The sequence below is a fragment of the Mobula birostris genome, chromosome 10, assembly GCF_030028105.1.
Source record: "Mobula birostris isolate sMobBir1 chromosome 10, sMobBir1.hap1, whole genome shotgun sequence".
Lineage (NCBI taxonomy): Eukaryota > Metazoa > Chordata > Chondrichthyes > Myliobatiformes > Myliobatidae > Mobula > Mobula birostris.
The window spans coordinates 100,999,351-101,026,479 of NC_092379.1; the positions used below are offsets into that span (position 1 = coordinate 100,999,351).

General features: G+C 41.3%; 1 protein-coding gene across 3 annotated transcripts in view; it reads right to left on the minus strand.

Moving 5' to 3' along the window:
- LOC140204207 (MORC family CW-type zinc finger protein 4-like) overlaps positions 1 to 27,129 on the minus strand; it is a 153,927-nt gene that overhangs the window by 21,282 nt on the left and 105,516 nt on the right. For all 3 annotated transcript variants that reach the window (XM_072270716.1, XM_072270715.1, XM_072270714.1), the window contains exons 10-13: positions 22,819 to 22,926; positions 22,191 to 22,319; positions 13,764 to 13,841; positions 13,161 to 13,215 (exon numbers count right to left, since the gene is read on the minus strand). In XM_072270716.1, coding sequence (XP_072126817.1) covers positions 13,161 to 13,215; positions 13,764 to 13,841; positions 22,191 to 22,319; positions 22,819 to 22,926 — 370 coding nt within the window. The remainder of the gene's footprint in view (positions 1 to 13,160; positions 13,216 to 13,763; positions 13,842 to 22,190; positions 22,320 to 22,818; positions 22,927 to 27,129) is intronic.

Below are 27,129 nucleotides of genomic sequence, written 5' to 3' on the forward strand. Positions count from 1 at the left end.
ATGTCACTGAAAATAAAAGTCAAAAACCTGCAGATGCTGAAAATCTGTCAGCAGTCCATCTGAGTTTCTGTCCAAAAGGATGTTGATAGCGGAGTCGAGGTGAAGGTAATGCTATTTGAACTTCCAGTGTACAAAGTTACACTCTCATTTGCTGCAGATGGTTAATGTTCAGCAGCTTTTTTTGGCTTGCATGTTACTCCTACGTATCAGCTCATGTCTGAAAGTAGTCTCGGTTTGGTGTGTGTAGGTATGGACTGATTCTGGTCTAAAAGTAGTCTCACTTTGCGATGTGTAGGTACGGATTGATTCTTGTCTGAAAGTAGTCCTGGTTTGCCGTGTGTGGACAAGGACTGATTCTTGTTTGAAAGTAGTCTTGGTTTGCTTAGCTGCAAATAGAATTGAACATTGTCCAAACACTACCTCTCACCTTATGATGAAAATAAGATTATTGATCTAAAGCCACACCCTTGAGAAACTTCTGCAATGATTTCTAGGGCTAGAATGACTGATCTCCAAATAATGGAGTCCCTTCTCTATAATGTCCATTAATTTCTGTTCTACAGGGGTCCTTGATGCCATTTTCAATGAAATGCTGCTTTCAGTCATTTTCAACTCACCTCTGGAATTCAGTTCCACAGTCTATGTTTGGACCAAAGCAGCAATGAGGCCTGAGCTCAGCACTCCCAATTGCACCCAAACGTTGCATTGCTGGGGAGGTTATTAGTGAACTAGTGCCAACTGGTAGCACTGTTAGATGATAGCTTCCCTTCCTTTGCTTATGGTTGAGAGGAGAATGAAGACAGTAGCTAGATTAGTTGCTTTCATTGTGCTTGTTTTTTGTGAAGAGCACACAAATGGCAATTTTCCATACTGTTGGACAATTGCCAGATATTAACATAGAAGGATGTACAGAGATGTGATATAGCTAATTCTAAAGGTCAGGCCTTGTATACTAGTTAAGACATTGTGTACAATGTTCTCAGCTATTTTTCCATGTCATATGGAGAGAATCAAAATTTCTACTGTAGTATCTCAGGAGGAAGCCAAGGATCAGCTATTTTGTACTTCTGGCTGATCACATTTCAGCCTTGTATCTTGTACTCATATGCTGGGCCCATCCCCTGTTCTTGAAGCATCCTTCTTCTGTTATGTGTTACACTGTCCATCAACATTCCAGACTAGATGTGACGCAACTAGAGAACTTTGATCTGACCTATTAATTTTGTAGTTGTTTAACTCTTTTGATTGCATTCTATTTTTGCTGGTTAGCATATGCACAGTTCTGCACTGTAGATTCATTCGGCTGACATCACATAATGTTTAGAACAGCTGGTGCTGCTTCTTTTATATTCTTCATTGAACTAAGGTTGATTCCATGATTGGACAGAACTGGTAATGCGAAGGATATGAGGTCACAGATTGTGCTGGAGTTCACTCCTGCTAAAGGTTACGTGTCCAATTCTGATCTGCCAAATACTCAACAAGTCTGTAGTTTCAAGCACGGTGATGGAGTATGTGTGCAGTGAGAAGATGGATTTTGACTTCACAAAATGTTTGATGGTCATTTCTCCCAATACAGCTGCCAGAAGCAGATTGGTGAGGAAAAGGTAAGTAGGTTTATATCTTGTATTGGTTACCTCACGACCTGTTGCAACCACAACTGTCTATATCAATGCTGGTGTTTCCCACTTCTGCTGATGAAGTTTGAAGAATCTCAAACACAATACATTCAGCTCCCTTGCTTCTTACTTATGCTGTTCAATATGGAGGACCAAATTCAAATTTAATGTCAGTTCAACAGTATGCATGTGAACTGCTAAACAACGTTCCTCTGGACCAAGGTGCACAACACTAGGTACAACTCACATACAACACATAAAGTAACATATGAACATGAGCAAGTTTGCAGATGCTGGAAATCAAAATAACACACATAAATTAATGTCACACATTAAAAAGTAAACAGTACAATACCGGTACTTCATACGTCGTGAGACCTGGGTGGTGGCAGGGAGTTCAGTAGTCTCTCGGCTGGGGGAAGAAGCTATTTTCCATCCTAACAGTCCTTGTCCTAATGCTGCATACTGTACCTCCAGTCTGATGGTGGGGGTCAGAGGTTGTTAGACAGATGGGAGGAATCATTGACAATGCTAGAAGCACTATGTACTTAAGTATCTCAGATGGGTGGAAAGAGACTCTGATGATCCTCTCAGCAGTCCTCACAATCCTTTGTAAGATCTTGTGGACAGATGCTTTGCAATTCCCATGCCAGAGAGTGATGCAGGCATTTGTGCCCTGTAAAAGTTGGTTAAATGGACACAGGATGAGGGAAACCTTGCTTGCCTGAGTCTCCACAGGGAGTGAAGACACCAGTGCTCAGTGTGATAACACAGATTGACTGTGGCTTTTCTGTCAAGAAGTCTAAGATCCAATTACAGAGAGGTGCTGAGGCCCACTGAGGACAGCTTACCCAAAAACTTCTGAAAGATGATCATATTAAATGCCGAGCTGAAGTCGATAAACAGCATCCTGGCACATGAGGCACCATCTTCCAGGATGGACGGAGTGGAGGACATTATCATCAGTAAACCAATTTAAACAATAAGCAGGAAGATGAGATTTAATGTGGCCCATAACCAGCCACTCGAAGCACTTCATTTTTGTTGAGATCAGTGTCATTAAACAGCAGTCATTAAGGCTGGTCCTGTCACCCTCTTGGGCACCGCGATAATGGTGGTTACCTTGAAGCCTGCGGGGACAGTGAACTGTTCCAGAGAAATGTTAAAGATGTCTGTTAGAACCTCTGTTAACAGAGCTGCACAGTACTGGCAACTGACCAGGTACAGTGACATGCAAACGTTTGGGCACTCCTGGTCAAAATTTCTGTTACTGTGAATAGCGAAGTGAGTAAAAGATGAACTGATTTCCAAAAGGCATAAAGTTAAAGATGACACATTTCCTTAATATTTTAAGCAAGAAAACTTTTTTTATTTCCATCTTTTACAGTTTCAAAATAACAAAAAAGGAAAAGGGCCCTAAGCAAAAGTTTGGGCACCCTGCATGGCAGTACTTAGTAACATCCCCTTTGACAAGTATCACAGCTTGCAAATGCTTTTTGTAGCCAGCTAAGAGTTTTTCAATTCTTGTTTGGGGGATTTTTGCCCATTCTTCCTTGCAAAAGGCTTCTCGTTCTGCATGCACTGCTCTTTTGAGGTCTATCCACAGATTCTCGATGATGTTTAGGTCGGGGGACCGTGAGGGCCATGGCAAAACCTTCAGCTTGCGCCTCTTGAGGTAGTCCATTGTGGATTTTGAGGTGTGTTTAGGATCATTATCCTGTTGAGAAGCCATCCTCTTTTCATCTTCAGCTTTTTTTCACAGATGGTGTGATGCTTGCTTCCAGAATTTGCTGGTATTTAATTGAATTCATTCTTCCCTCTACCAGTAAATGTTCCCTGTGCCACTGGCAGCAACACAAGCCCAAAGCATGATCAATCCACCCCTGTGTTTAACAGTTGGAGATGGGTTCTTTTCATGAAATTCTGCACCCTTTTTTTTCCCAAACATACCTTTGCTTATTGCGGCCAAAAAGTTCAAAGGAACATCTAAACAAGCCTCACACATCAAAGTTGCTGGTGAATGCAGCAGGCCAGGCAGCATCTATAGGAAGAGGTACAGTCGACGTTTCAGGCTGAGACCCTTCGTCAGGACTAATTGAAGAAAGAGCGAGTAAGAGATTTAAAAGTGGGAGGGGGAGGGGGAGATCCAAAATGATAGGAGAAGACAGGAGGGGGAGTGATGGAGCCAAGAGCTGGACAGGTGATTGGGGGGGGAAAAGCCCAGAGGAAGGGCAAGGAGTATAGTCAGAGGGACAGAGGGAGAAAAGAGAGAGAGAGAGAGAGAGAGAGAGAGAGAGAAAGAATGTGTGTATATAAATAACGGATGGGGTACAAGGGGGAGGTGGGGCATTAGCGGAAGTTAGAGAAGTCAATGTTCATGCCATCAGGTTGGAGGCTACCCAGACGGAATATAAGGTGTTGTTCCTCCAACTTGAGTGTGGCTTCATCTTTACAGTACAGGAGGCCGTGGATAGACATGTCAGAATGGGAATGGAATGTGGAATTAAAATGTGTGGCCACTGGGAGATCCTGCTTTCTCTGGCAGACAGAGTATAGGTCTTCAGCAAAACGATCTCCCAGTCTGCGTCGGGTCTCGCCAATATATAGAAGGCCACATTGGGAGCACCTGACGCAGTATATCACCCCAGCCGACTCACAGGTGAAGTGTCGCTTCACCTGGAAGGACTGTCTGGGGCCCTGAATGGTGGTAAGGGAGGAAGTGTAAGGGCATGTATAGCACTTGTTCCACTCACAAGGATAAGTGCCAGGAGGGAGATCAGTGGGGAGGGATGCGGGGGACGAATGGACAAGGGATGCAGTTTGGAAACAAGTCCTGTGGACTGATGAAGTTAAAATAGAACTTTTTGGCCGCAATGAGCAAAGGTATGTTTGGATAAGAAAAGGTAGCCACCTCGCTGAACGTTTTCCAGTCCGTGTTTTCAAAACAGTCCCACAATGCTGAGGTTGGACCTTCTGGCCAAATTTGTCTAACTGGTTTGATCAGAGGTCTGTATGCAGGAATTAGCAAAACAACTAAGTGGTCAGAGTATCCAAAGTGGGGGTTATAGGATGACACAAGCTACTCCCTCCTGCCTGTAAGGGACAGTACAACCATTATTGCTGGTTTGCACAGCCAGAGTACAGAGGAACAATCATATCTTGCAGAGGAAATGTCTGCAAGATATGATTGTTTGACTATGTCAGGGTATTCTTGACTAGTCTAAAGGTAGCCCTCTTAATTTTGTATTTGATGTTCATGATACATGACCTTACAAAGGCCAGCGAGGTTAGGAGAGACTTTGCTAAGTCTGAATTCTGTGTCCAGAACAATGTCAGATGCTCTGACTGGGCTATTTTTTTCTCTGCTTGGTTGTAACATTAATAGTACAATTAAATGGCTTTTTAGACCACCTCAAAGTCAATTACATAAGCTAGGCCAGGCAAAAGTAGTGATTTTTTTAAGCAACACACATAAAAGTTGCTGGTGAACGCAGCAGGCCAGGCAGAATCTCTAGGAAGAGGTACAGTCGACGCTTATTAGCTCTTCTTTCAATTAGTCCTGACGCAGGGTCTTGGCCCGAAACATCGACTGTACCTCTTCCTAGAGATGCTGCCTGGCCTGCTGTGTTCACCAGTAACTTTTATGTGTGTTGCTTGAAATTCCAGCATCTGCAGATTTCCTCGTGTTTGGATTTTTTTTTAAGTTAGTCAGCCAGGTGACAATTTCCAACAATCCAGGAGATTTAGTTATTATCACTGTTTAGATGAACTGTTGTTTAACTAAATTTGAGATAACTAATTAAATTTGATTTCTACAGCTGCTATGGTGAGATTTCTCCTCATTATTTGAAAGATCATCGTTGAGAGCTTAACATTGAAAGATACACATTGTATCAAAAGGAACAGGCAGGCAGGCAGAGGGGGTGAGGTGGATTTGTTGGTAAAAAATGAAATCAAATTCTCAGAAAGAGGTGACAGCGGTTTGGAAGATGTGGAATCCTTGTGGGTAGAGTTAAGAAACTACAAGGATAAAAAGACCTTGATGAGAGTTACATACAGACTTCCAAACAGTAGCCAGGATGTGGGCTACAAATTACAATGGGAGAAGGAAAAGGCATGTAAAAACAGCAATGTTGCAATAATCATGGGGGGGGGGGGTCAATATGCAGGTTGATTGGGAAAATCAGGTTGGTGCTGGACCTATCTAACACAAAGAACATACCACTACCTCCAGTCTCATTCTCAGCGCATTAGTTATGTACTAACAGAGAAAAAACAACTTACTAGAAGCCTTATTACTTATTTCAAACCTCTGTCTGTGCTTGCAAATGCCATTCTGCTCTTTAAGGAGGGAGTTAGCCTGACTTCAGTGGTTGGAAGGATGCTGGAGTCTATTATTAAGGCTGTGGTTTCAGGTACTTGAAGGAACATGATAAAATAGATCAAAGTCAGCATGGATTTCTAAAGGGGAAAGCTTGCCTAACAAACCTGTTGGAATTATTTGAGGAAATAACAGTCTGGGTAGACAAAGGAGAGTCAGTAAATGTTATTTATTTGGATTTTCAGAAGGCTTTCGACAAGGTGCCACATATGAGGCTGCTAAACAAGAGTCGATAGTATTAAATGAAAGCTACTAGGATGGGTAGAAGATTGGCTAAGTGGCAGGAGGCAAAGAGTGGGAATAAAGGGGGCCTTCTCCCTCTGGTTGGCTGCTGGTGATCAGAGGTGTGCCGCCGGGGTCGGTGTTGGGATCACTTCTTTTCATGTTATACGTCATTGATCTAGATGAAGGATTTTATGGCTTTGTGGTCAGGTTTGCGGATGATATGAAGACAGATGGAGCGGCAGGTAGTGTTGAGGAAGCAGAATGTCTGCAGGACTTAGATAGATTGGGGAAATGGGCAAAGAAGTGGCAGGTAGAATATAGTATAAGGAAGTGCCTGCTCATGCACTTTAGCAGACAGAATAAATGCAAGGACTATTTTCTAAATGGGGAGAAAATGCAAAAATCAGAGGTGTGAAGGGGCCTGGGAGTCCTTGTGCAGGATTCCCTAAATGTTAACTTGCAGTTTGAGTTAGTGGCAAGAAAGGCAAATGCAATGTTAGCATTCATTTCGCAAGGGCTAGAATACAAAAGAAAGGAAGTAAAGTTGAAGCTTTACAAGGCATTGGTCAGGCTGCACTCGGAATATCATGGACAGTTTTGGGCCCCTTATCTAAGATATGCTAATATTGAAGAGGGTTCAGAGGAGATTCACGGGAATGATCCCAGGAATGAAATTATTTACATATGAGGAGCATTTGATGGCTCTGGGCCTGTACTCGGTGGAGTTCAGAAGAATTGGGCAGGAGGTGGTGGAGAGGGGGGAGGAGGTTCTCATTGAAACTTATCGAATATTCAAAGGCCTAGATAGAGCGAATATGGAGAGGATGTTTGCTATAGCATGGGAGTCTAGGACCAGAGGGCACAGCCTCAGAATTGAGGGATATCCATTTAGAATAGAGGTGAGGAAAAATTTCTTTAGCCAGAGTGTGATGAATCTGTGGCATTCATTGCTACAGACAGCAGTGTAGGCCAACTCATTGGGTATATTTAAAGCAGAGATTGAAGAGAGGGTTAATAAATCAGCCATGATGGAATGGTGGAGCAGATTCAATGGGCCGAATAACCTAATTTTGCTCCTACGTCCTAGGTCTTAATGTGTATGGAACACTGTAATTTTCAATGAATACCCTGTAAAATGGGACAGAACATATCTGCTAGGCATTGTGCTCAAGCATCAAGTTGTTTAACACTGTTGGTGCATCCTCTGTGGTGGTGCTTACTAGACCAATTCATATTCACAAGTGGCTAGGAAAACGTTGCTATTTGGGTTCAGAAGGTGGTTTCCATTGCTTTGTGTTCCTGAAACTAATAATCACATTTAAAATCACCATGGTCTTTACAACCGCACTGCATAATTGTGTACCTACCTTGAATGAATTATCTTCATTGTTCAAACATGTCACATTGTGCAGAATTCAGGAAATTGGCTGGTAAATATGACTGAATAAGATGGTCAACTGACCAATTTATGGGAAAGATTTCCAATTTGAACATCTGACACCAAATATTTTGCACATGGATGCTGTAACCTTATCAACCAAAAAACCTGAATCTTGCTGGAAAGAACAGTTAAGTACCAGTTAAAAGGTATATACAATATTTTTCATAGCTTTTTGTTCAACTAAGTAGCTTGTTAAGATTTTACACGATCAACAACATCGTGCATACTTGAATCAAATACACAATAAATTGAACCACTTAAAATAAATCAGATGGTTATTTTTTTAAATTATATTTAGAACAATACCACAAATTGGAATTGGAATATTAAGAATGAACTAAGTGTCCATGAAAATGTATAAGTTATGGTTAGAATTCTAATAGTAATGCACTTACACACAGATTTACCCACCATGAGCTGAGCTGACCACTTCTGACACTGACTTTACCTTACAATGCAGAAAACTGTGCAAATGCTTAAAAGACAATGAAAATTGCTCTACTTCCCTCCCTCATGAGCTCAATTACTTCTATGCTCGCTTTGACTGAGAGAACAAGGAGGCCACGCTCAAAGCTGATCTCCCACCTGGTGAACTGCCTCTCTCTCTTTCCACCTCCGATGTTTACGCCACCCTGAGCAGGGTGAATGTACAGAAGGCAGCTGGTCCAGATGGAATAGCTGGCCGTGAGCTCAGAGTCTGTGCAAGGCAGTTGGCCAGGGTCTTCACGGACATTTTTAATCTGTCCCTGGCCCAGCAGTTGTCCCCACAAGCTTCAAGGTCGTCACCATCGTGCCAGTGCTGAAGCATTCCACTGCCACGGGCCTGAATGACTTCCGTCCAGTTGCACTCACCCCCATCATTGGAAAGTGTTTTGAAAGACTGGTTCTATCACATCTGAAATCCTGTCTGCCCTCTACCCTGGACCCCCATCAATTTGCCTATCGTACCAACAGGTCAACAGAGGACGCCATCTCCATGGCACTTCACTCTGCCCTGACCCACCTGGACAGCCCCAACTCTTACGTCAGAATGCTGTTCATTGACTTTAGTTCGGCATTCAATACTGTGATCCCCTCCAAGCTGATCACCAAACTTTGCCAGCTTGGTATCAGCATATCACTCTGCAATTGGACCTTGGACTTTCTGACTAATGGACCCCAATCAGTTAAGTTAGACAACCTCTCCTCCTCCACTCTCACCCTGAACATCGGCGTGCCTCAAGGCTGTGTGCTGAGCCCTCTTCTGTACTCCCTCTTCACCTATGACTGCGTTCCTGTACATGGTTCTAACTCCATAATCAAGTTCGCAGACGACACCACAGTGGTTGGTCTGATCAGAGGGGATGACGAGACAGCCTACAGGGACGAGGTCCAGCACCAGGCTGCGCGGTATGCTGACAACAATCTGGCCCTTAACATCCAGAAGACCAAGGAGACCATCATAGACTTCAGGCATGCCAGGAGTCACACTCACGGCCCCATCTACATCAACGGAACTGTAGTGGAGCGTATATCAAGCTTCAAATTCCTTGGTGTCCACATTTCCGAGGATCTCACCTGGTCCCTGAGCTCCTCTATCCTGATCAAAAGGGCGCAACAGCACCTTTATTTCCTGCGGAGCTTGAAGAAAGCTCACCTCTGTCCCAGGATACTGACGGACTTTTACCGCTGTATCACTGACAGCATACTCATCAACTGCATCTCAGTGTGGTACGGCAATTGTCCCGTATCGGACCGCAAAGCACTCCAGCGTGTGGTGAAAACTGCCCAGTGGATTATTAGCACCCAATTGCCCACCATTGAGAACATCTACCATAAATGCTGCCTGGGCAGGGCGAAAAGCATTATTAGGGATGCATCTCACCCTAACCATGGACTTTTTACTCTCCTCCCATCCGGTAGGCGCTACAGGAGCCTCTGCTCCCGCACCAGCAGGCAGAGGAAGAGCTTCTTCCCTGAGGCTGTGACACTGCTGAACCTCTCATCACAGCGCTAAGCAGTATTGCATCCATATTGTATTGTCTCAGTACTTTTATATTTGTGTGCTGTAGCACTTTTTTTATTCGCAGTTATTTTGTAAATAACACTATTCTTTGCATTTCTGGTCAGATGCTAAATGCATTTTATTGGTTTTTTATCTGTACTCCGCACGATGACAATAAAGTTAAATCTAATCTAATCTAATCTAAAATTATCTGTTCTGGTGCTACATTAGAAACTATTCATTTATAACACACTCACCATGCTGAAGGTTGAGTTCTGGTGAAGTATGCAGCTTCTCAAATAATTGCAAGAATTTCAAAATTATTATGAGCTGAAAGCAACTGTTCTTGACGTCAATGCCTATTACATAGGAACTTGGGCCTTTTCATCTCATAATTAGTTATTTGTCATTGCTGTCCTGAAAATGGTTACTCTGACACATCCCTCAGTACATCATTCAAATAAACATTCTTATTGTAGAACTATAAATGGTGAATACTAACCCATTTAATAATAGAGATATTGCAGATGAGAGCATATACATATTCAGAAAAGTATCATTTTACTGAAGTTTAGGCCAAATGGTTTCCAAAACCAGCATGAGGGTTATCTGTAATTAAGACTAATTGCTTGGATCTCAGCATTGCTGGGCTGTGACAGCCAACACAGAAGAGAAGGCACTGCTCTTGAACTTAAGTTACACCAGGTCAGGACCTATATGAGAAATATCTGCACAAATCATGACTTTTGCTGCTGCAATACACCTTTAAAGAAATCAACCAAGTCTGAAGCTTCAAAATTACATTGAAACTAATTATTGAAAAGAATGTGTTGTTAAAATCTTTACACTTTGTGTAAAATCAGAATCATAATCAGGTTTAATATCACAGGCATATATCTTGAAATTTGTTAATTTGATGGCAGCAGTACAATGAAATACATGATAAATAAATATAGAGAAAAAACTGAATTACAGTAAGTATATATATATCTATTAAAATATTAAGTTAAAATAAGTAAAGCACAAAAAACAGAAATAAAAAAAGTAGTGAGGTAGTGTTCATGGGTTCAATGTCCATTTAGAAATTGGATGGCAGAGGTGAAGAAGCTGTTCCTGAATTGCTGAGTGTGTGCCTTCAGGCTTCTGTACCTCCTTCCCAAGGGCATGTCCTGGGTGGTGAAGGTCCTTAATGATGAACGCCACTCTTAAGGCACCATTCCTTGAAGATGTCTTAGATACTATGGAGGCTAGAGCCCATGATGGAGCTGACTAATTTTACTAGTTTCTGCAACTTACTTCAATCTTGCATAGGAGCTCCCCCCCATACCAGATGGTGATGCACCCGTCAGAATGCTCTCCACAGTACATTCGTAGAAATTTTTGAGTATTTTGTTGACAAACCAAATCTCCTCAAACTCCGAATTAAATATAGCCACAATCTGGCTTTCCTCATAGCTCCATCAATATGCTGTATCCAGGTTAGGTCCTCAGAGATACTGACACACAGGAACTTGAAGCTGCTCACTCACTCCACTTCTGATCCCTCTATGAAGATTGCTTTGTGTTCCCTTGTCTTACGCTTCCCGAAGTCCACAATCAGCTCTTTGGTCTTGCTGACGTTGAATGCAAGGCTGTTGCTGCAACACCACTCAACTAATTGGTACATCTTGATCCTGTGGGCCCTCTCATCACGATCTGAAATTCTGCTAACAATGCTTGTATCATCTGCAAATTTATAGACGGCATTTGAGCTATGCCTAGCCACACAATCATGGGTGTAGATAGAGTAGTGTAGAGGTCTAAGCACACACCCCTGAGCTGCGCCAGTGTGTTGATTGTCAGCGACGTAGAGATATTACTTGTGATCCACACAGATTGTGGTCTTCTGGTTAGGAAGTCGAGGATCCAGTTGCAGAGTGTGGTACAGAGGCCAAGGTTCTGTAGCTTTCCAATCAAGACTGTAGGATTGATGGTGTTCAATGCTGTGTTATGGTCAATAGCAGCAATACAGTTTATTGACGTGCCAGTAAACCACATTTTTCAAACAAAATTTGAATACTGTGTGGCAAAGGGGAAGTTTGGGATAGGACACAGGACAGCAGATAGCCCACTGAGTCTATGCAAAGCGTCACATCATTCCCATTCCCATACTTATTTCCTTACAATCTACTCCCTCTCCAACTTCTCGCCAATTCTCCAACACTACTACTAATTTATAACAACCAATAACACTAACATACTGCACATCTTTGCTATGTAGTCAGAAACCATGTTATCGCAAAAAATTGCAAGCCCCAAAGCACAAGAGTTCGATATGAAGCTGGGTTGCTGCAACTGAGATATGACTGCACTAACTGCAGTTCTAATGTGCAAATTGTGCATAAGTCCAAAAACAAGTTACAGATTGTACAAGAGGCTTTTCTAATCTGTATTCCTCACTTAACATCTGAACCACCAGGTATTTTATTACAAAGCAATAGCCCCTATTGAAAAATATCAGCATAAGATTAGACAATTTTGCCCAGCTATGTGACTCACCATTCTCTTCGCAGCTGATTTAAAAATGAACTGACGCAATTGTTTGCAACTACTAATAACCATGGAACCATAATATAGGAGCAAATTCTTAAAACACCTACAGTAAAAAACCATTTTTTCATGTTTACTTCAGAAACCCAGATAGACAAATTTGCTTATGAAATTCTCTTGATTCAGTTGTTGAAGAAAACATGAGTGGAACAATGGATTCCCTGCTACGATTTGTATAAACATATTATAAACTAGTGATAATGATAATTAGAAAAGAAATATTATTTGTATACAATTGAAAATACTACAACAAATTATTTAAAGTTGCTTAAATCATCACTCACTTATTAAAAAGGAAAAAAGCCCTACTCTATCATTTATATTAGCCATGCTATGTAAAATATATCGGCATAAATTACAATCTTATGCTATTTACTAATTTGGAGGAAATCAAAGTGATTTCAGTACACTGTTGAATTATTTAAAACCCAACTTGAACCCTCAACCAGGACAAATGTCATAGCTTAATCAAGCTCTTGCTTGAATAAAGTGTGACTTATTTGCATATTTTTACTATAAACATTGTTTAGTAGGGATAATTTATAATGAAATAACACAGTTTTCAAACTAATTTGAAACTAATTTGGACACCACATTAATGTGAGCTTATTGTGGTTGTACTATGCAGCATTAAATGTGTGATTTGTGCAGAGCTTCACTGCACTGCTGCAGCAAAACAAATTTCACATCATAACAGTCAGTGATAACAAACCTAATTCTGATTCTTGCATCGGTCTTGAAAGGAGCCAGTATAAGGTAAAAATGTTCATTCAAACCATGCTTTTTCTGTAAGGGTTCGATTAGGACATAACTCTTCTCCTGATAAAGGATTCAAGTTTGCAGTTTCACATAAAAAATAAACGAGCTGAATCTACCATAGGCTATATTAGAGATTACTTCTTAATTTACACAATTTCTTACCATGACACTCTCTTGTTCCAATGACTTTGATCTCCTTCTTTCCAGACTTTGATCACTAATAGAAAACATTGCACATAACATTGAAAATATTGTAACTATCCAAGATAACAGTGAGACTTTGATGCTTTACAATGCTTTAGAAGAGGTACAGATGAGATTGAAAAGATTCACCCTGCAGTTTTTATCCTTTTGTTCTGCATCAGCTATAGTTTGAAGTAACTAAGATGTAAGACAAATTAAAACTGTTTACATAAACACTGTTTAGTATTTGAGGGCTTTAGAATGAGGGCTTATAGAAATAGAGGATAGGTCACTGGCTTTGATGACGGATCAATAATCTTAAGAAATTATATATTCTCTCACACAGTCAGATGCTACCCAACCTGAAGAGTGCTTCTAACAGCCTACATTCTTATTTAGATTTAAATGAAAAGTAGGATGGAGAATTTGAGTATTTTATATATTTATTAATTCCTGAAACAAAAGCACTGCCATCACTTTAAATGAGTGGCTGGATTATAAGAATAATGGGAATATCTTAGATAAGATAGCAATATCGATTGATTGGGTCAAACAGTTTTTTTCCTCATAATGATACTTAACTATTTTTTAGATGTTTTTTCATAACTGGGTGTAATTTCATCATCATTTTCTTCTGGCTCCTCTGGTGTAGAACAATCTCTAAAAAGTAAAAAAAATTCCATATGTTAGTATTTTGTCATCATACTTTTGTCCTAGTAGAACTGATTTTAACATTTTATCCATTTCACAAATATACCAAGGAACTATTAAGTTGAAGTCATCTATGTAACCAGGTTCACAGGATTATATCATTTGATCTATATTAGATTGTGCCACATCTAGTCCATGGGAATTTATAACTATGTTGGCACCTCTCCAAAACATCATCTCAACTGCGGAGCATGGTGGAAGGAGCATCATGGTTTGAGGATACCTCAGGGCCTGGACAGCTTGCAATTGTTGAGGGAACAATGAATTCAAGATTGCATGAAGACATTTTACAGGAGAATGTCAGGGTAGCAGACCGTCACTTGAACCTTAATAGAAGTTGGATGATGCAACAAGACAATGTTCCAATAAACAAGAGTAAATCAACAACAGAATAGTTTAAAAAGAAGAAAATTCGTGTTTTGCAATGGCCGAGTCAGAGTCCAGACCTTAATCCTATTGAGATGCTGTGGCATGACCTCAAGAAGAATGCCCGTGCAACGTATTCCAGAAATATTGATGAACTGAAAAAGTTTTCTATGGAGGAATAGTCTAAAATTTCCTCTCGCCATTGTGCAAGTTGGATCAGCAGCTACTGGAGCCATTTGGTGGAGGTTATTGCTACTACAGGAGGTCCTACCAGTTATTAAATGCAAGGATTCACATAGTTTTTCCAGCCTGGACTGTGAATGATTAAACAATGTGTTCAATAAAGACATGAAAAGTACAACTGTAAGTGTTATTAGTTTTGGCAGATTGTGTTTGTCTGCTATTGTGACTTAGATGAAGATCAGACCATATTTTATGACTAAGTATTGCAGAAAACCAGATAATTCCAATGGTTCACAAACTTCTTTCTTGCAACTGTATATGTGTACAGTGGTGCTAGAAAGTTTGTGAATCCTTTAGAATTTTCTCTATTTCTGCACAAATATAACCTAAAATGTGATCAGATCTTCATGCAAGTCCTGAAACTAGATAAAGGAAACCCAATTAAATAAATAATACAAAAACATTATACTTATTAATTTGTTTATTGAGAAAAATGATCCAATATTACATGTATTTGTTGAAAAAAGTATGCGAACCTCTAGGATTTATCAGTTCATTGAAAGGGGAAATTAGAGTCAGATGTTTCAATCAATGGGATGACAACCAGGTGTGAGTGTGAGAGGCCCTGTCCTATTTATAAAGGACATGAACCTGGGTCTTCACTATCAAAGTTTGATCGTCACCACACAGGTTTTTGGCTGTGTGCCATTCCTCGATCAAAGGAGATTTTTGAAGACCTCAGAAAAAAAAGTCTTTGGTGCTCACCAGGCTAGAAAAGGATACAAAACTATTTCTAAAGAATTTGGGCTCCACCAATCCAGTCAGGCTGATGATGTACAAACGGAGGACATTCAACACCATTGTTACTCTCCCCAGGGGTGGTTGGCCAACAAAAATCACTCCAAGAGCAAGGTGTGTAATTTCCAAAGGTCACAATGAACCCCAGGGTAACATCTAGGGAGCTACAGGCAGCTCTTGCGTTGGCTAATGTCAATGTTCTTGAGTCTACCATCAAGCAAACACTGAACAACAGTTGTATGCATGGCAGGATTGCAAGGAGAAAGGCATTACTCTCCACATAGAACATTGCAGCCCATCTAAAATTTGCTAAAGACCACGTGGACAAGCCAGAAGGCTATTGGAAGAATGTTCTGTAGACCAGCGATCCCCAACTACCGGGCCGCAAAGCATGCGCTACTGGGCCGCGAGGAAACGATATGATTTGGCGATATGAGTCAGCTGCACCTTTCCTCATCCCCTGTCACGGCCACTGTTGAGCCATTATGCACACGAGGTCATTACCCACACGTCATCCACGTCGGCGCGGGAAGGAGACCAACTCCTCGAGCTGCAAATGATGGTGGGCTGAAAAGCATGTTTGACATAACATCTCTGCCGGCATTCTGGATCAAAGTCATGGCTAAATATCCTGAGGTAGCCACGAAAGCACTGAAAACGTTGCTTCCATTTCCAACATACCTCTGCAATGAATGCAACGAAAACTAAATTGCGGAATAGACTGGACATAAGGAACCTCCTTCGAGTATCGCTGTCTCCCATTGCCCCTCGATAGGACCGTCTTGTTGCAGGGAAACAAGCCCAGGGTTCCCACTGATTCAGCGATATTGGTGTGTTGCAATGATTTTATATGCTCATACGGGGGAAAATATGTGCTGTGTGTTTAATATCCAAACGTTACTTAAAATGTTATGATGCTATTGACTTATATAACCATATAAAAATTACAGCAGGGAAATAGGCAATCTCTGCTCTTCTAGTCCGTGCCGAATGCTACTCTCACCTAGTCCCACCGACCTGCACTCAGCCCATAACCCTCCATTCCTTTCCTGTCCATATACCTATCCAATTTTTCTTTAAATGATAATACCGAACCTGCCTCTACCACTTCTACTGGAAGTTCGTTCAACACTTACTTCAAGCTCCCCTGATAATTGACTTATCGCTATATTCATGCGAGGAAAATATGCACTGTGTGTTTAATATTAAATTCGTTAGATAAACCCTTTTAGAAACAAAATTGAGTGTGTTAGCCACTTATCACCTATATTGCGTTTGTGAATAACACCCCCCCGACAGAATCGCCAAAACCGATTTGTAGAAAAAAAACGGCACGTACATGCATGCGCAATGGTGCCTGTGCAAGGCTTCATGGTCATTGTAGTCTTTCTCGGGGTAAACCCAACGTATTTGACGGCAACCCTATCCCCCCTCCCCCCACCGGCCGGTCCACAAGAATATTGTTAATATGAAACCGGTCCGCAGTGCAAAAAAGGTTGGGGACCCCTGCTGTAGATGGGTAAGTCCAAAATAGAACCTCTTGGCTTAAATGAGAAGCATTATGTTTGGCAAAAAGCAAACACTGTGATACATGATGCTGGTAGTGTCATGGTTTGGACCTGCTTTGTTGCCTAGGGAAAAGGACAGCTTGCTATCATTGATAGAACTATGAATTCTGAATTGTGCCAACAAATTCTACACAAAAATGTCAGGGTATTCGTCCGTGAACTGAAGCTCAAGAGAAAGTGAGTCATGCAGCAAAACAACAACCCTGAACACACAGGTCAGTCAACCAAGGAAATTTCATGTTTTGGAATGGCTGAGTCAGAGTCATGACCTTAATCCCACAGAAGTATTGTGGAAGGCCCTGAAGCAAGCAGTTCTGCAAGGAAGGCCACCAGTATACCAGAGTTGATGCAGCTTTGTAGGGAGGAATGGTCTAAAATTCCTCCAAGCCAATGTGTAGGACTGATCAACACTTGCCAGAAATGTTTGGTTGAAGTTACCGCTGTACAAGTCTGGTTTCACTACCCAAGTCAAAGAGGTTGCTCCTGAATGCCAGTCCACACACTGTGTTACACACAGGGAAATGCTGGCTAGCCAAAAAATGTCACCTGATTTTAACAGCGCATTGAGTGACGTTGTTGAAGTTATCAATCAAAAGCCCTTAACTCACGTCTGTTTGAGCGACTTTGCGAAGAAATGGATGCAGAGCACAAATGCCTTCTCTTACACACTGAAGTCAGGTGGCTATCAAAGGGGAGAGCCCTGGCCAGGGTTTTTGAGATAAGAGAGCAGCTCCAGAGATTTCTTTCAGGAAAAAAGTCACCACTGGCAGCACACTTCAGTGACGAGAAGTGGATAGCAAAACTCGCTTATCTGTGTGACATCTTCAACCTGCTCAATGAACTCAATTTGTCACTTCAGGGGAGAATGACAACTGTCTTCAAGTTGGCAGATGAAGTGTCTGCTTTCACAGCCAAACTGGAACTGTGGGGACGGCGAGTGGACAGGGGCATACTTGACATGTTCCCAGCATTAACTGGGAATTTGGGAGAGACTGAGGCTCACAGCTGGTGCGTGAACACCTACCTTTGCTGTCGACAGAATTCGAGTGTTACTTCCCAACCACAAATGAAGCAAGACGTGCAAAGGAGTGGGTCCGTGACCCATTTGTGAATGTCCCTGGTGGATCATCCATGTCAGCGCAGGAAGATGATCAACTCCTGGAGCTTGCAAATGACGGCCGGCTGAAAACTATGTTTGACATAACATCTCTGCCGGCATTCTGGATCAAAGTTAAGGCTGAGTATCCTGAGATAGCCACGAAAGCACTGAAAGCGTTGCTTCCATTTCCAACATCATACCTCTGCGAAGCGGAGTTTTCTGCAATGAATGCAACGAAAACTAAATTGCGGAATAGACTGGACATAAGGAACCCCCTTATGACTTATAATTGACTGGATGGAGGAGAAGATGGCGGTGCGATGCAGCACGTGCGGCCATTCCGAATGAATATCGATATGTGTAACTAGGCGTGCCGCACACAATCCGGATTTGATGGGGACAGCCGTGAGAAGCGCAGAGGAACATCTGGAGTAACTTCTGAAATGCCTGCTCCACTGCCGCTGCTACTGTGCGATCGAGAATCTCCAGAGACGAAGGCCCCAAATCCTCGGCCTTGCGTATCACCTGCTGCCGGGGCCAGGGTCGAAACACTCGGCAGAGATGGTGCTCGGTGCTCGGAGGCTCGGAGTTTTTCGGACGGACTCGGGGTCGGACTGTAGTCGATACTTCCGGGATGCTGCATCAGCAAGTTGGCGGCGCTGGAGGTTTACCGTCTGCGTGAGATGATGGAACTTTCGAGAAACTCTGAGACTTTTCCTGTGCCATGGTCTGTCTTATCAAATTATGGTATTGCTTTGCACTGTTGTAACTATATGTTATAATTATGTGGTTTTTGTTAGTGTTTAAGTCGGTTTGTCATGTGTTTTCGTGATATCATTCTGGAAAAACATTTTTATCATTTCTTAATGCATGCATTACTAAATGACAATAAAAGTGGACTGTGTGTCCTCATAATCATCACATCACTGTATTCATGCGCGGAAAATATGCGCTGTGTGTTTAATAGTAAATTTGTTAGATAAACCCTTTTAGAAACAAAATTGAGTGTATTAGCCACTGATAAGTGACTTATAGTTGACTTAACACCTATATTCCGGTTGTGATTAACACCACGCACCCCCACGTCGGCCGGTCCACAAGAATATTGTCAATATTAAACCGGACCGCGGTGCAAAAACGGTTGGGGACCCCTGGAATATTGGATCATTTTTCTCAATAAATAAATGAAGAAGTATAATGGGTTTTTTTTGTTTTATTTATTTAATTGAGTTCTCCTTATCTAGTTTCAGGACTTACGTGAAGATCTGATCATATTTTAGGTCATATTTATGCAGAAACAGAGAAAATTCTGAAGGGTTCACAAATTTCCTAGCACCTCTGCAGCTATGCACATCACAGTGAAGGCACAGTTAGGTATTGAAATTATATTGATTCACTTTTTGTTGGGTACTTTTCACTCCATGGTGTTTCAAAACTATAATCTTACAGGTGACACATCATGTACCAATAAACTATGGTCCACCATCATTGATGCAAATCTTTAAAGTAAATGAGTCACTGTACCTCTCTTTTTGACCTTTACTCTAGGTAGCATACTCTGCCATTATCATCTGACCAGCATGTAACCCTAGTTCATTATGGGACAGTATTTGGAGCAGCACCAGACTTATAAAGAACCTCATTAATCTAATGTAACTACCAGAAAGGACAATGCTAATAACTGCTAATTGGTTTACTATTGCCACATATACCAAGATATTGTGAAAATCTTTGTTTTGAATGCCAAGGGGAAAACAATAACAGAATGCAGAATATAGTGTTACAGTTACAGAGGAAGTGTAGTGAAGGCAGATAATAAGGTATAAGACCATGACAAGGGAGATTGCGAGTCAAGAATCTATCCTACCATACAAGATAAAAGTTAAGTTTTCAGAAGAATAAGGTCTTATAGAAACATAAGATTATGAAAGCTAATAATGAGAGAAAGGCAGGAAAGTTGTTTGCACTGGTAAGTGAGATTAGAACTAGTGGAGAGTCTCAAATTCGGCTGAGTAGATTGAAGATGTAGATGAGAAGGAGCTGTTTTTCCCAGAGACTGGTGAAGTTGTGGGATGCTCTGCCCATGGAAATAGTAGAAGCCACATTATTAAATATATTTAAGTCACAGTTAGGTCAAATTTTTATCTATAAGGGAATTGAAGGTTATGGAGAAAAGGCAAGTCACAGCCAGATCAGCCATGATCTTATTGAATTGTGGAGCAGGCTCGACAGGCCAGGCAGCTACTCGGGCTCCTGCTTATAATGTTCTTACAATAAGAGATGTAATCAAAGCTCAGTCATCTTCGAACATCCTGCTCAGAATAGTGGTGGCTAATTAAATAGCTTAGTCAAGATCCTTATCCTTAATGTGAGCACAATAAAATAAAACTGAAGCAGCTCCAGCCGGGATTGCCAAGTGATGAGCCAGTTTAGCTTTCTTTTGAGATAGCCACCTTCGCAAATCTGAAACATCAGGCAATTCAATTTAAGTGTTATCAGGAAACAGCTGAAGGTACTTGAATCAGCAGAGCCAAGGGTCCTGACAACTTTCCTACCATAATGCCAAAGACATGTCAAAATTATGGCATTTTACCTGACTGTGGAAAGCTGAACCAATTTAGAAAACAGTTGTCTCAAAAAGCCAACAGTATTAATATCTGGTTCGTCTTGAGACTCCACAAAGCCTTTCTCCCATCTAGAGGGTAGAACCCATTTCAATGACCAATTAGTAAAACCCTGATAGACATAATTTAGCAGCACCATGACCACCTTGTGCTAAAGTGGGTTTTGTTTTTGTGTTCTGATTGTGTTTTCTTCGAAAAATTTTGTACAATTTATATTCGATTTACATTTTTCTTGTGAATGCTACTTAAATGATGCTGTGTGCTTGTGATTTTCATTGCACATGCGCAATAAACTTGACTTTTTAGTTTCACTAGCTGATAATCCTTCATGCTAAACATTCACCTCCTCTGCCAAAGTTCTGCAGGGCATACCGTTACAACGTAAAACATGGTAGTTTTCAAATTACCATTGCTTCTTTAGTTTCCTAAGGCTAAGACCTGTCACCTTGAAGGACAAGGGTAGCACAACTACCTACAAATTAGGTAGGCAAAAAAGGAGCTGCCCAAGTTACACTCTAAGTCACACACCACCCTACTTTGAAAATCTCAGCCACTCTTTTAACATCGCAAACACGAGGAAATCTGCAGATACTGCAATTCTCCTTATTCTCCAGACTTATAAAGAACCTCATTAATCTAATGTAACTACCAGAAAGGACAATGCTAATAACTGCTAATTGGTTTACTATTGCCACATATACCAAGATATTGTGAAAATCTTTGTTTTGAATGCCAAGGGAAAAGCAATAACAGAATGCAGAATATAATGTTACAGTTACAGAGGACACTGAACCCTTTCTTTCTCCCTGGGCCTCCTGTCCCATGATCCTCTCATATCTCTTTGGCCAATCAACTGTCCAGCTCTTGGCTCCATCCCTCCCCCTCCTGTCTCCTCCTGTCATTTCGGATCTTCCCCTCCCCCTTCCACTTTCAAATCTCTTACTAGCTCTTCTTTCAGTTAGTCCTGACGAAGGGTCTTGGCCCGAAACGTCGACTGTACCTCTTCCTACAGATGCTGCCTGGCCTGCTGCGTTCACCAGCAACTTTTATGTGTGTTGTTTGCAATCTTTTAACATGACTGGATCAAAGTCCTAAAAATTCCTGATAGCATAACAGCAAAATGTGGGCTGGAGTGGTTTAAGAAGCTTGCTTATCATTAACTTTGAGTTAAGTAATATGTGATGGCTTTGTCAAAAAGGTCGACATCCTATTAATGAAGTAGCAATACAGGGTGTCCTGATGTAACTTTCCAGCTGCAGGCAGAATCAATATTGTGTGACCAGTGGTCGTCCAGCTGGCAACAAGCCCTGTAGACCAGTATGGAGACTTGCTATTTAGGAAAAGTGTTTGGATAGTACAAATTGCATGCTTCAATCATCCGTCTTAAAATGCAAATGAGATGATATGTACTTCACATGACCCAAGTTAACCTACTAAATGGGGCTTATCACTTGAACTTAGAACATCAAATGTGTTATCGAACTGGTGCAGATTTTCACCCACCACTTACACGAGTCCCTCTAATGCAATATGATCTTTTTTTAAATAATTCGAATAATACATAGTTTTCTCACTGTAATTGTATTTATTTAAAATGTAGCATTGTTAGCAATTAGATTTAAAAGATGCAGGTCTGCATATAGTACCAAATCTTCCTTACCTGAATTTGGGGTCAGGATTCATATTACAGTACCAGTTTTCCGGTAATGATTCTGGGTCGACATCTGGCGGTAATTTGCGCCATTTCATGCACGTCTCACACTGAACCCAAGCCTGGTCAGGAGCAGTTCTGAAAGGACAACCAACAGAATAAAATTAACAAATGTACTTTTTCAAATATCCTTGCAGAAAGCTTATAATCAAATCAAACATAGAATATAGTTGGGATCAAAAGGCACTGGTACAAGTATTATAAGCCTCATTGGCAGCAATAAAAATTAATAAAGATAGAGGGTGTTTTGGTGCATTCCACATCTTAGGATGGAAACTTTATGTTAAAGTGACTTATACACACAGATTGAAAGAAATGTGTTAATGGATTTAGTTGCACTATCTTTTATACCCTCCATTCAACATTTCTGCCTCAGGATAATCATTAAATGTTGAGAGGTATCATCTGTTTTCCACAAGGTTTCCCAGAGTTTTGACAGTTTACTGAAATGCTTCATATTTCACCAATCTGAAAAAATGTGGCATAACGTTGATAGGGTCATGAAGGATTGACTGTATGGCACCCTGTTAGGGCACGTTGAAATTGAAAACTGAATGGGAGCCAAAAGATCTCTTACCGTAACTCTTCTATCAACTCAGTGTTATCTGCTTCCTCCTGTTTTTTTTTGATTTTCTTTTCCTTCCAGTAATCATTCAGCTTCTGCCCCAGCGCCTGAAGAGTCAACCTGAAAAGTAATAACCAGTAGTTTTTAAGATGTAGTATTGTTTAAAAACAAAACATCAGCAATCCATTGATGCATTAGCATTTTCCTAAGTAACCTGCGATTTCACGACAATGTGAACCATGGTGGGATTAGCAAGAGCAGCTGACAATCAAAATGATAGTAGACTCTTTATTGAACAGCCTTTACAGTTAAGTCAGTTGCAGGGTTTGTATTTCTGTAGGAGTTTTAAGACTGATCCATTAAACTCCAAACTAACAGGTAAAGAAAAACATTTGCTAGGAGTTTCTGCAGCTTTTGTTATAGTAGCTCAATAGAAATAGTTTCTCTCTGGAATATTTTCCTTCAGTGTCTAAGATGCTTAAGAATGGCCATTTAAGTAAGGTACTGCTCATCTTGCCACACCTTGATCAGGAAGTATGTGAGTAACCCACAATAATATAGTAATTACAGAAGGTTGGTCAAGATTCATCAATATCCCTTAAATATACGTTACTCATGTAGCAGCAGTACTCTCAATGGATACAATTAAATATTCCCATTTCAGCCTGATACAGCTAATTAGCACAACTGCTTCCAAGGTCAGTACAGTCAACAAAGATGTCTTAATGCATTTAAATGAACTATTGCTGCTCAAGACCGACGGAAACAACACCGATTGTGGTCGGAAGTGCCCACGGAGGACACCTTGGAGGAAGCGCGGGTGTAGATCAGGATTACAAGTGCGTTCAAGGAAACAGGATTTTAAATTCCTCATACCGACTATCTTGCTAGCGAATGTGCAGTCTCTGGTGAATAAAATCAATGATCTCAGAGCCAGGGTGCTGAATCAGAGGGACATTAGGACCGCGTGTGTCCTTTGTTTCAGGGAATCCTGGTTAACCTCTTCCTTACCGGATGCAGCGATCCAGATCAACGGGTTAACTATACACCATCAGGATAGATCAATAGAGTCTCTCAAAAGCAGAGGTGGAGGAGTATGCCTCATGATCAACACTTCTTGGTGCACAAATATATCAGTGCTGTCCCAGTTCTGCTCACCAGATCTGGAATATCTAGTAGTAAAGTGCCGTCCTTTTTACCTACCATGAGGATTCTATGGGGTCATTTTGGTAGCAGTTTACATTCCACCTCAGGCCAATGTCAAGCAGGCTTCAGATGATCTAAGTAATGGGATCAACATGCATGAAATAGCGCACCCTAACGCCTTCACCATCGTTTTGGGAGATTTTAATCAGGCCAGGGTCTGCAAGACATTACTTCCTACAAAGCGAAACCCAATAGCACGAATGGCAGAAATGCTTCACTACCAAATGAACTCAATGTCTTCTATGCATGCTTTGAAAGGGAGAACACAACTACAGCTGTGAAGATCCCTGCTGTACCTGATGACCCTGTGATCTCTGTCTCAGAAGCCAATGTTAGACTGTCTTTAAAGAGAGTGAACCCTAGCAAGGCGGAAGGTCCAGATGGAGTATCTGGTAAGGCTTGAAAACCTGTGCCAACCAACTAGGAGATTTCAAAGACATTTTCAACCTTTCACTGTTACGGGCAGCAGTTCCCACTTGCTTCAAAAAGGCTACAATCATACCAGTGCCCAAGAAGAATAATGTTGCCTGCCTTAATGATTATCGCACGATAGCACTCACATCCACAGTGATGAAGTGCTTTGAAAGGTTGGTCATGACTAGAAGAACTCCTGCTTCAGCAACAACCTGGACCCCACTGCAATTTGCCTATCGCCATAATAGGTCAACAGCAGACGCAATCTCAATGGCTCCCTACACAGCTTTAGACCACCTGGACAACACGAACACCTACATCAGGATGCTGTTCATTGATTATAGCTCAGCATTTAATACTATCATTCCCAAAATCCTGATTGAGAAGTTGCACAGCCTGGACCTCTGTACCTCCCTCTGCAATTGGATCCTCGACTTCCTAACCGGAAGACCAGAATCTGTGCGGATTGGTGATAACATATCCTCCTTGCTGACAATCAACACTGGCACACCTCAGGGGTGTGTGCTTAGCCCACTGCTCTACTCTCTGTATACACATGACTGTGTGGCTAGGCATAGCTCAAACACTATCTACAAATTTGCTGACGATACAACCATTGTTAGTAGAATCTCAGGTGGTGACGAATGGGCGTACAAGAGTGAGATATGCCAACAAGTGGAGTGGTGCCACAGCAACAACCGGCACTCAATGTCAGTAAGACAAAAGAGCTGAATGTGGACTTAAGGAAGGGTAAGACAAAGGAACACATACCAATCCTCATAGAGAGATCAGAAGTGGAGAGGGTGAGCAGTTTCAAGTTTCTGGGTGTCAAGATCGCTGAGGATCTAACCTGGTCTCAACATATTGATATACTTATAAAGAAGGCAAGACAGCAGCTATACTTTATTAAGAGTTTGAAGAGATTTGGCATGTCAACAAGTACACTCAAAAACTTTTATAGTTGTACCGTGGAGAGCATTCCGACAGGCTGTATCACCGTCTGGCATGGAAGGGCTCTTGCACCGAAAAAAACTGTAGAGGGTTCTAAATCTAGTTAGCTCCATCTTGGGTACTAGCCTACAAAGTACACAGGACATCTTTAGGGAGTAGTGTCTCAGAAAGGCAGCGTCCATTATTAAGGACCTCCAACACCCAGGGCATGCTCTTTTCTCATTGTTACCATCGGGTAGAAGCCTGAAAGCACACACTCAGCGATTCAGAAATAGCTTCTTCCCCTCTGCCATCCAATTCCTAAATGGACATTGAATCTTTGGACGTTATCTCACTTAAAAAAAATACAGTATTTCTGTTTTTGCACGTTTTTTTTAAAAATCTATTCAATATATGTAATTAATTTACTTGTTTATTTAGTATTATTTTTTTCTCTGCTAGATTATGTATTGCATTGAACTGCTGCTGCTAAGTTAACAAATTCCATGTCACTGCCGGTGTTAATAAACCTGATTCTGATACAAGTCCTGTTACTCCTCCCCCCCAACAAAAAAAAAGCCCTTTCTGTCCTGCCAACATCTGATCAACACATATTCCTAAGCAATGCTCTGGTAACCGAATGATGGAATTCCATCAGCCTTTAGAGGGTCCCATTTTCCCTCCTCTCACTCCCAGCTATAAAATGCTGGACTCCAGTGACTGGTTGATGACCAGCCTCTTAAGTCCAGCAACACAAGATGACAGGACCTTTGCTCTGTGTATATTTGCAACATTTGCTCTGCTAGGCCCAAGGCCTAAAATTCATTTATAAACAGCTTTTTAGAATTGCATTTTTTGCAGTTTTTAATTTTCAATTATATTATGGTATTGAATTAGGATTGTCTAGAACTACCATATAATTAGTGGCTTGGCTCATTTGATATCTTTTCATTGTGTTTCTATACGATAGATAAATCTCTCACAGATATCGCTTCATATATGTAAAAACCAACACAACTGAATCCTAATTGCAAAAATCAGGTGCAATAAAAATACTAATACTTGAAATGACACACAAAGATGGAAAATTCTGGCTCTACCCAGAAAATCCAATAGCAACCTTTGGAAGGATAAGATGAACACTTCAGATAAATGTCATTTGATCAGAACTTGAAGGAAGCTCAAGGAAGAGCATATCATCTTTCTTGTAGGTAGCTGAGACTTTGCGTGCTAAGCTTTAACTTTCATAAGCCACCGCTGCCACCGCTGTGCAATAGCAAGGTAATGTAAGATTAATGTTACTGGCATTTTCAAAGGTAGCAAATAGGCAAGAGCTTATGCTGATGAATCCCCCAATCACCGTATGGCTGATTGTTGAAATAATATCTTAATTGTTTACAATATATATTAATGACTTGGATGAGGGAATTAAATGCAGCATCTCCAAGTTTGCGGATGACACGAAGCTGGGTGGCAGTGTTAGCTGTGAGGAAGATGCTAAGAGGATGCAGGGTGACTTGGATAGGTTGGATGAGTGGGCAAATTCATGGCAGATGCAATTTAATGTGGATAAATGTGAAGTTATCCACTTTGGTGGCAAAAATAGGAAAACAGATTATTATCTGAATGGTGGCCGATTAGGAAAAGGGGAGGTGCAACGAGACCTGGGTGTGATTATACACCAGTCATTGAAAGTGGGCATGCAGGTACAGCAGGCGGTGAAAAAGGCGAACGGTATGCTGGCATTTATAGCGAGAGGATTCGAGTACAGGA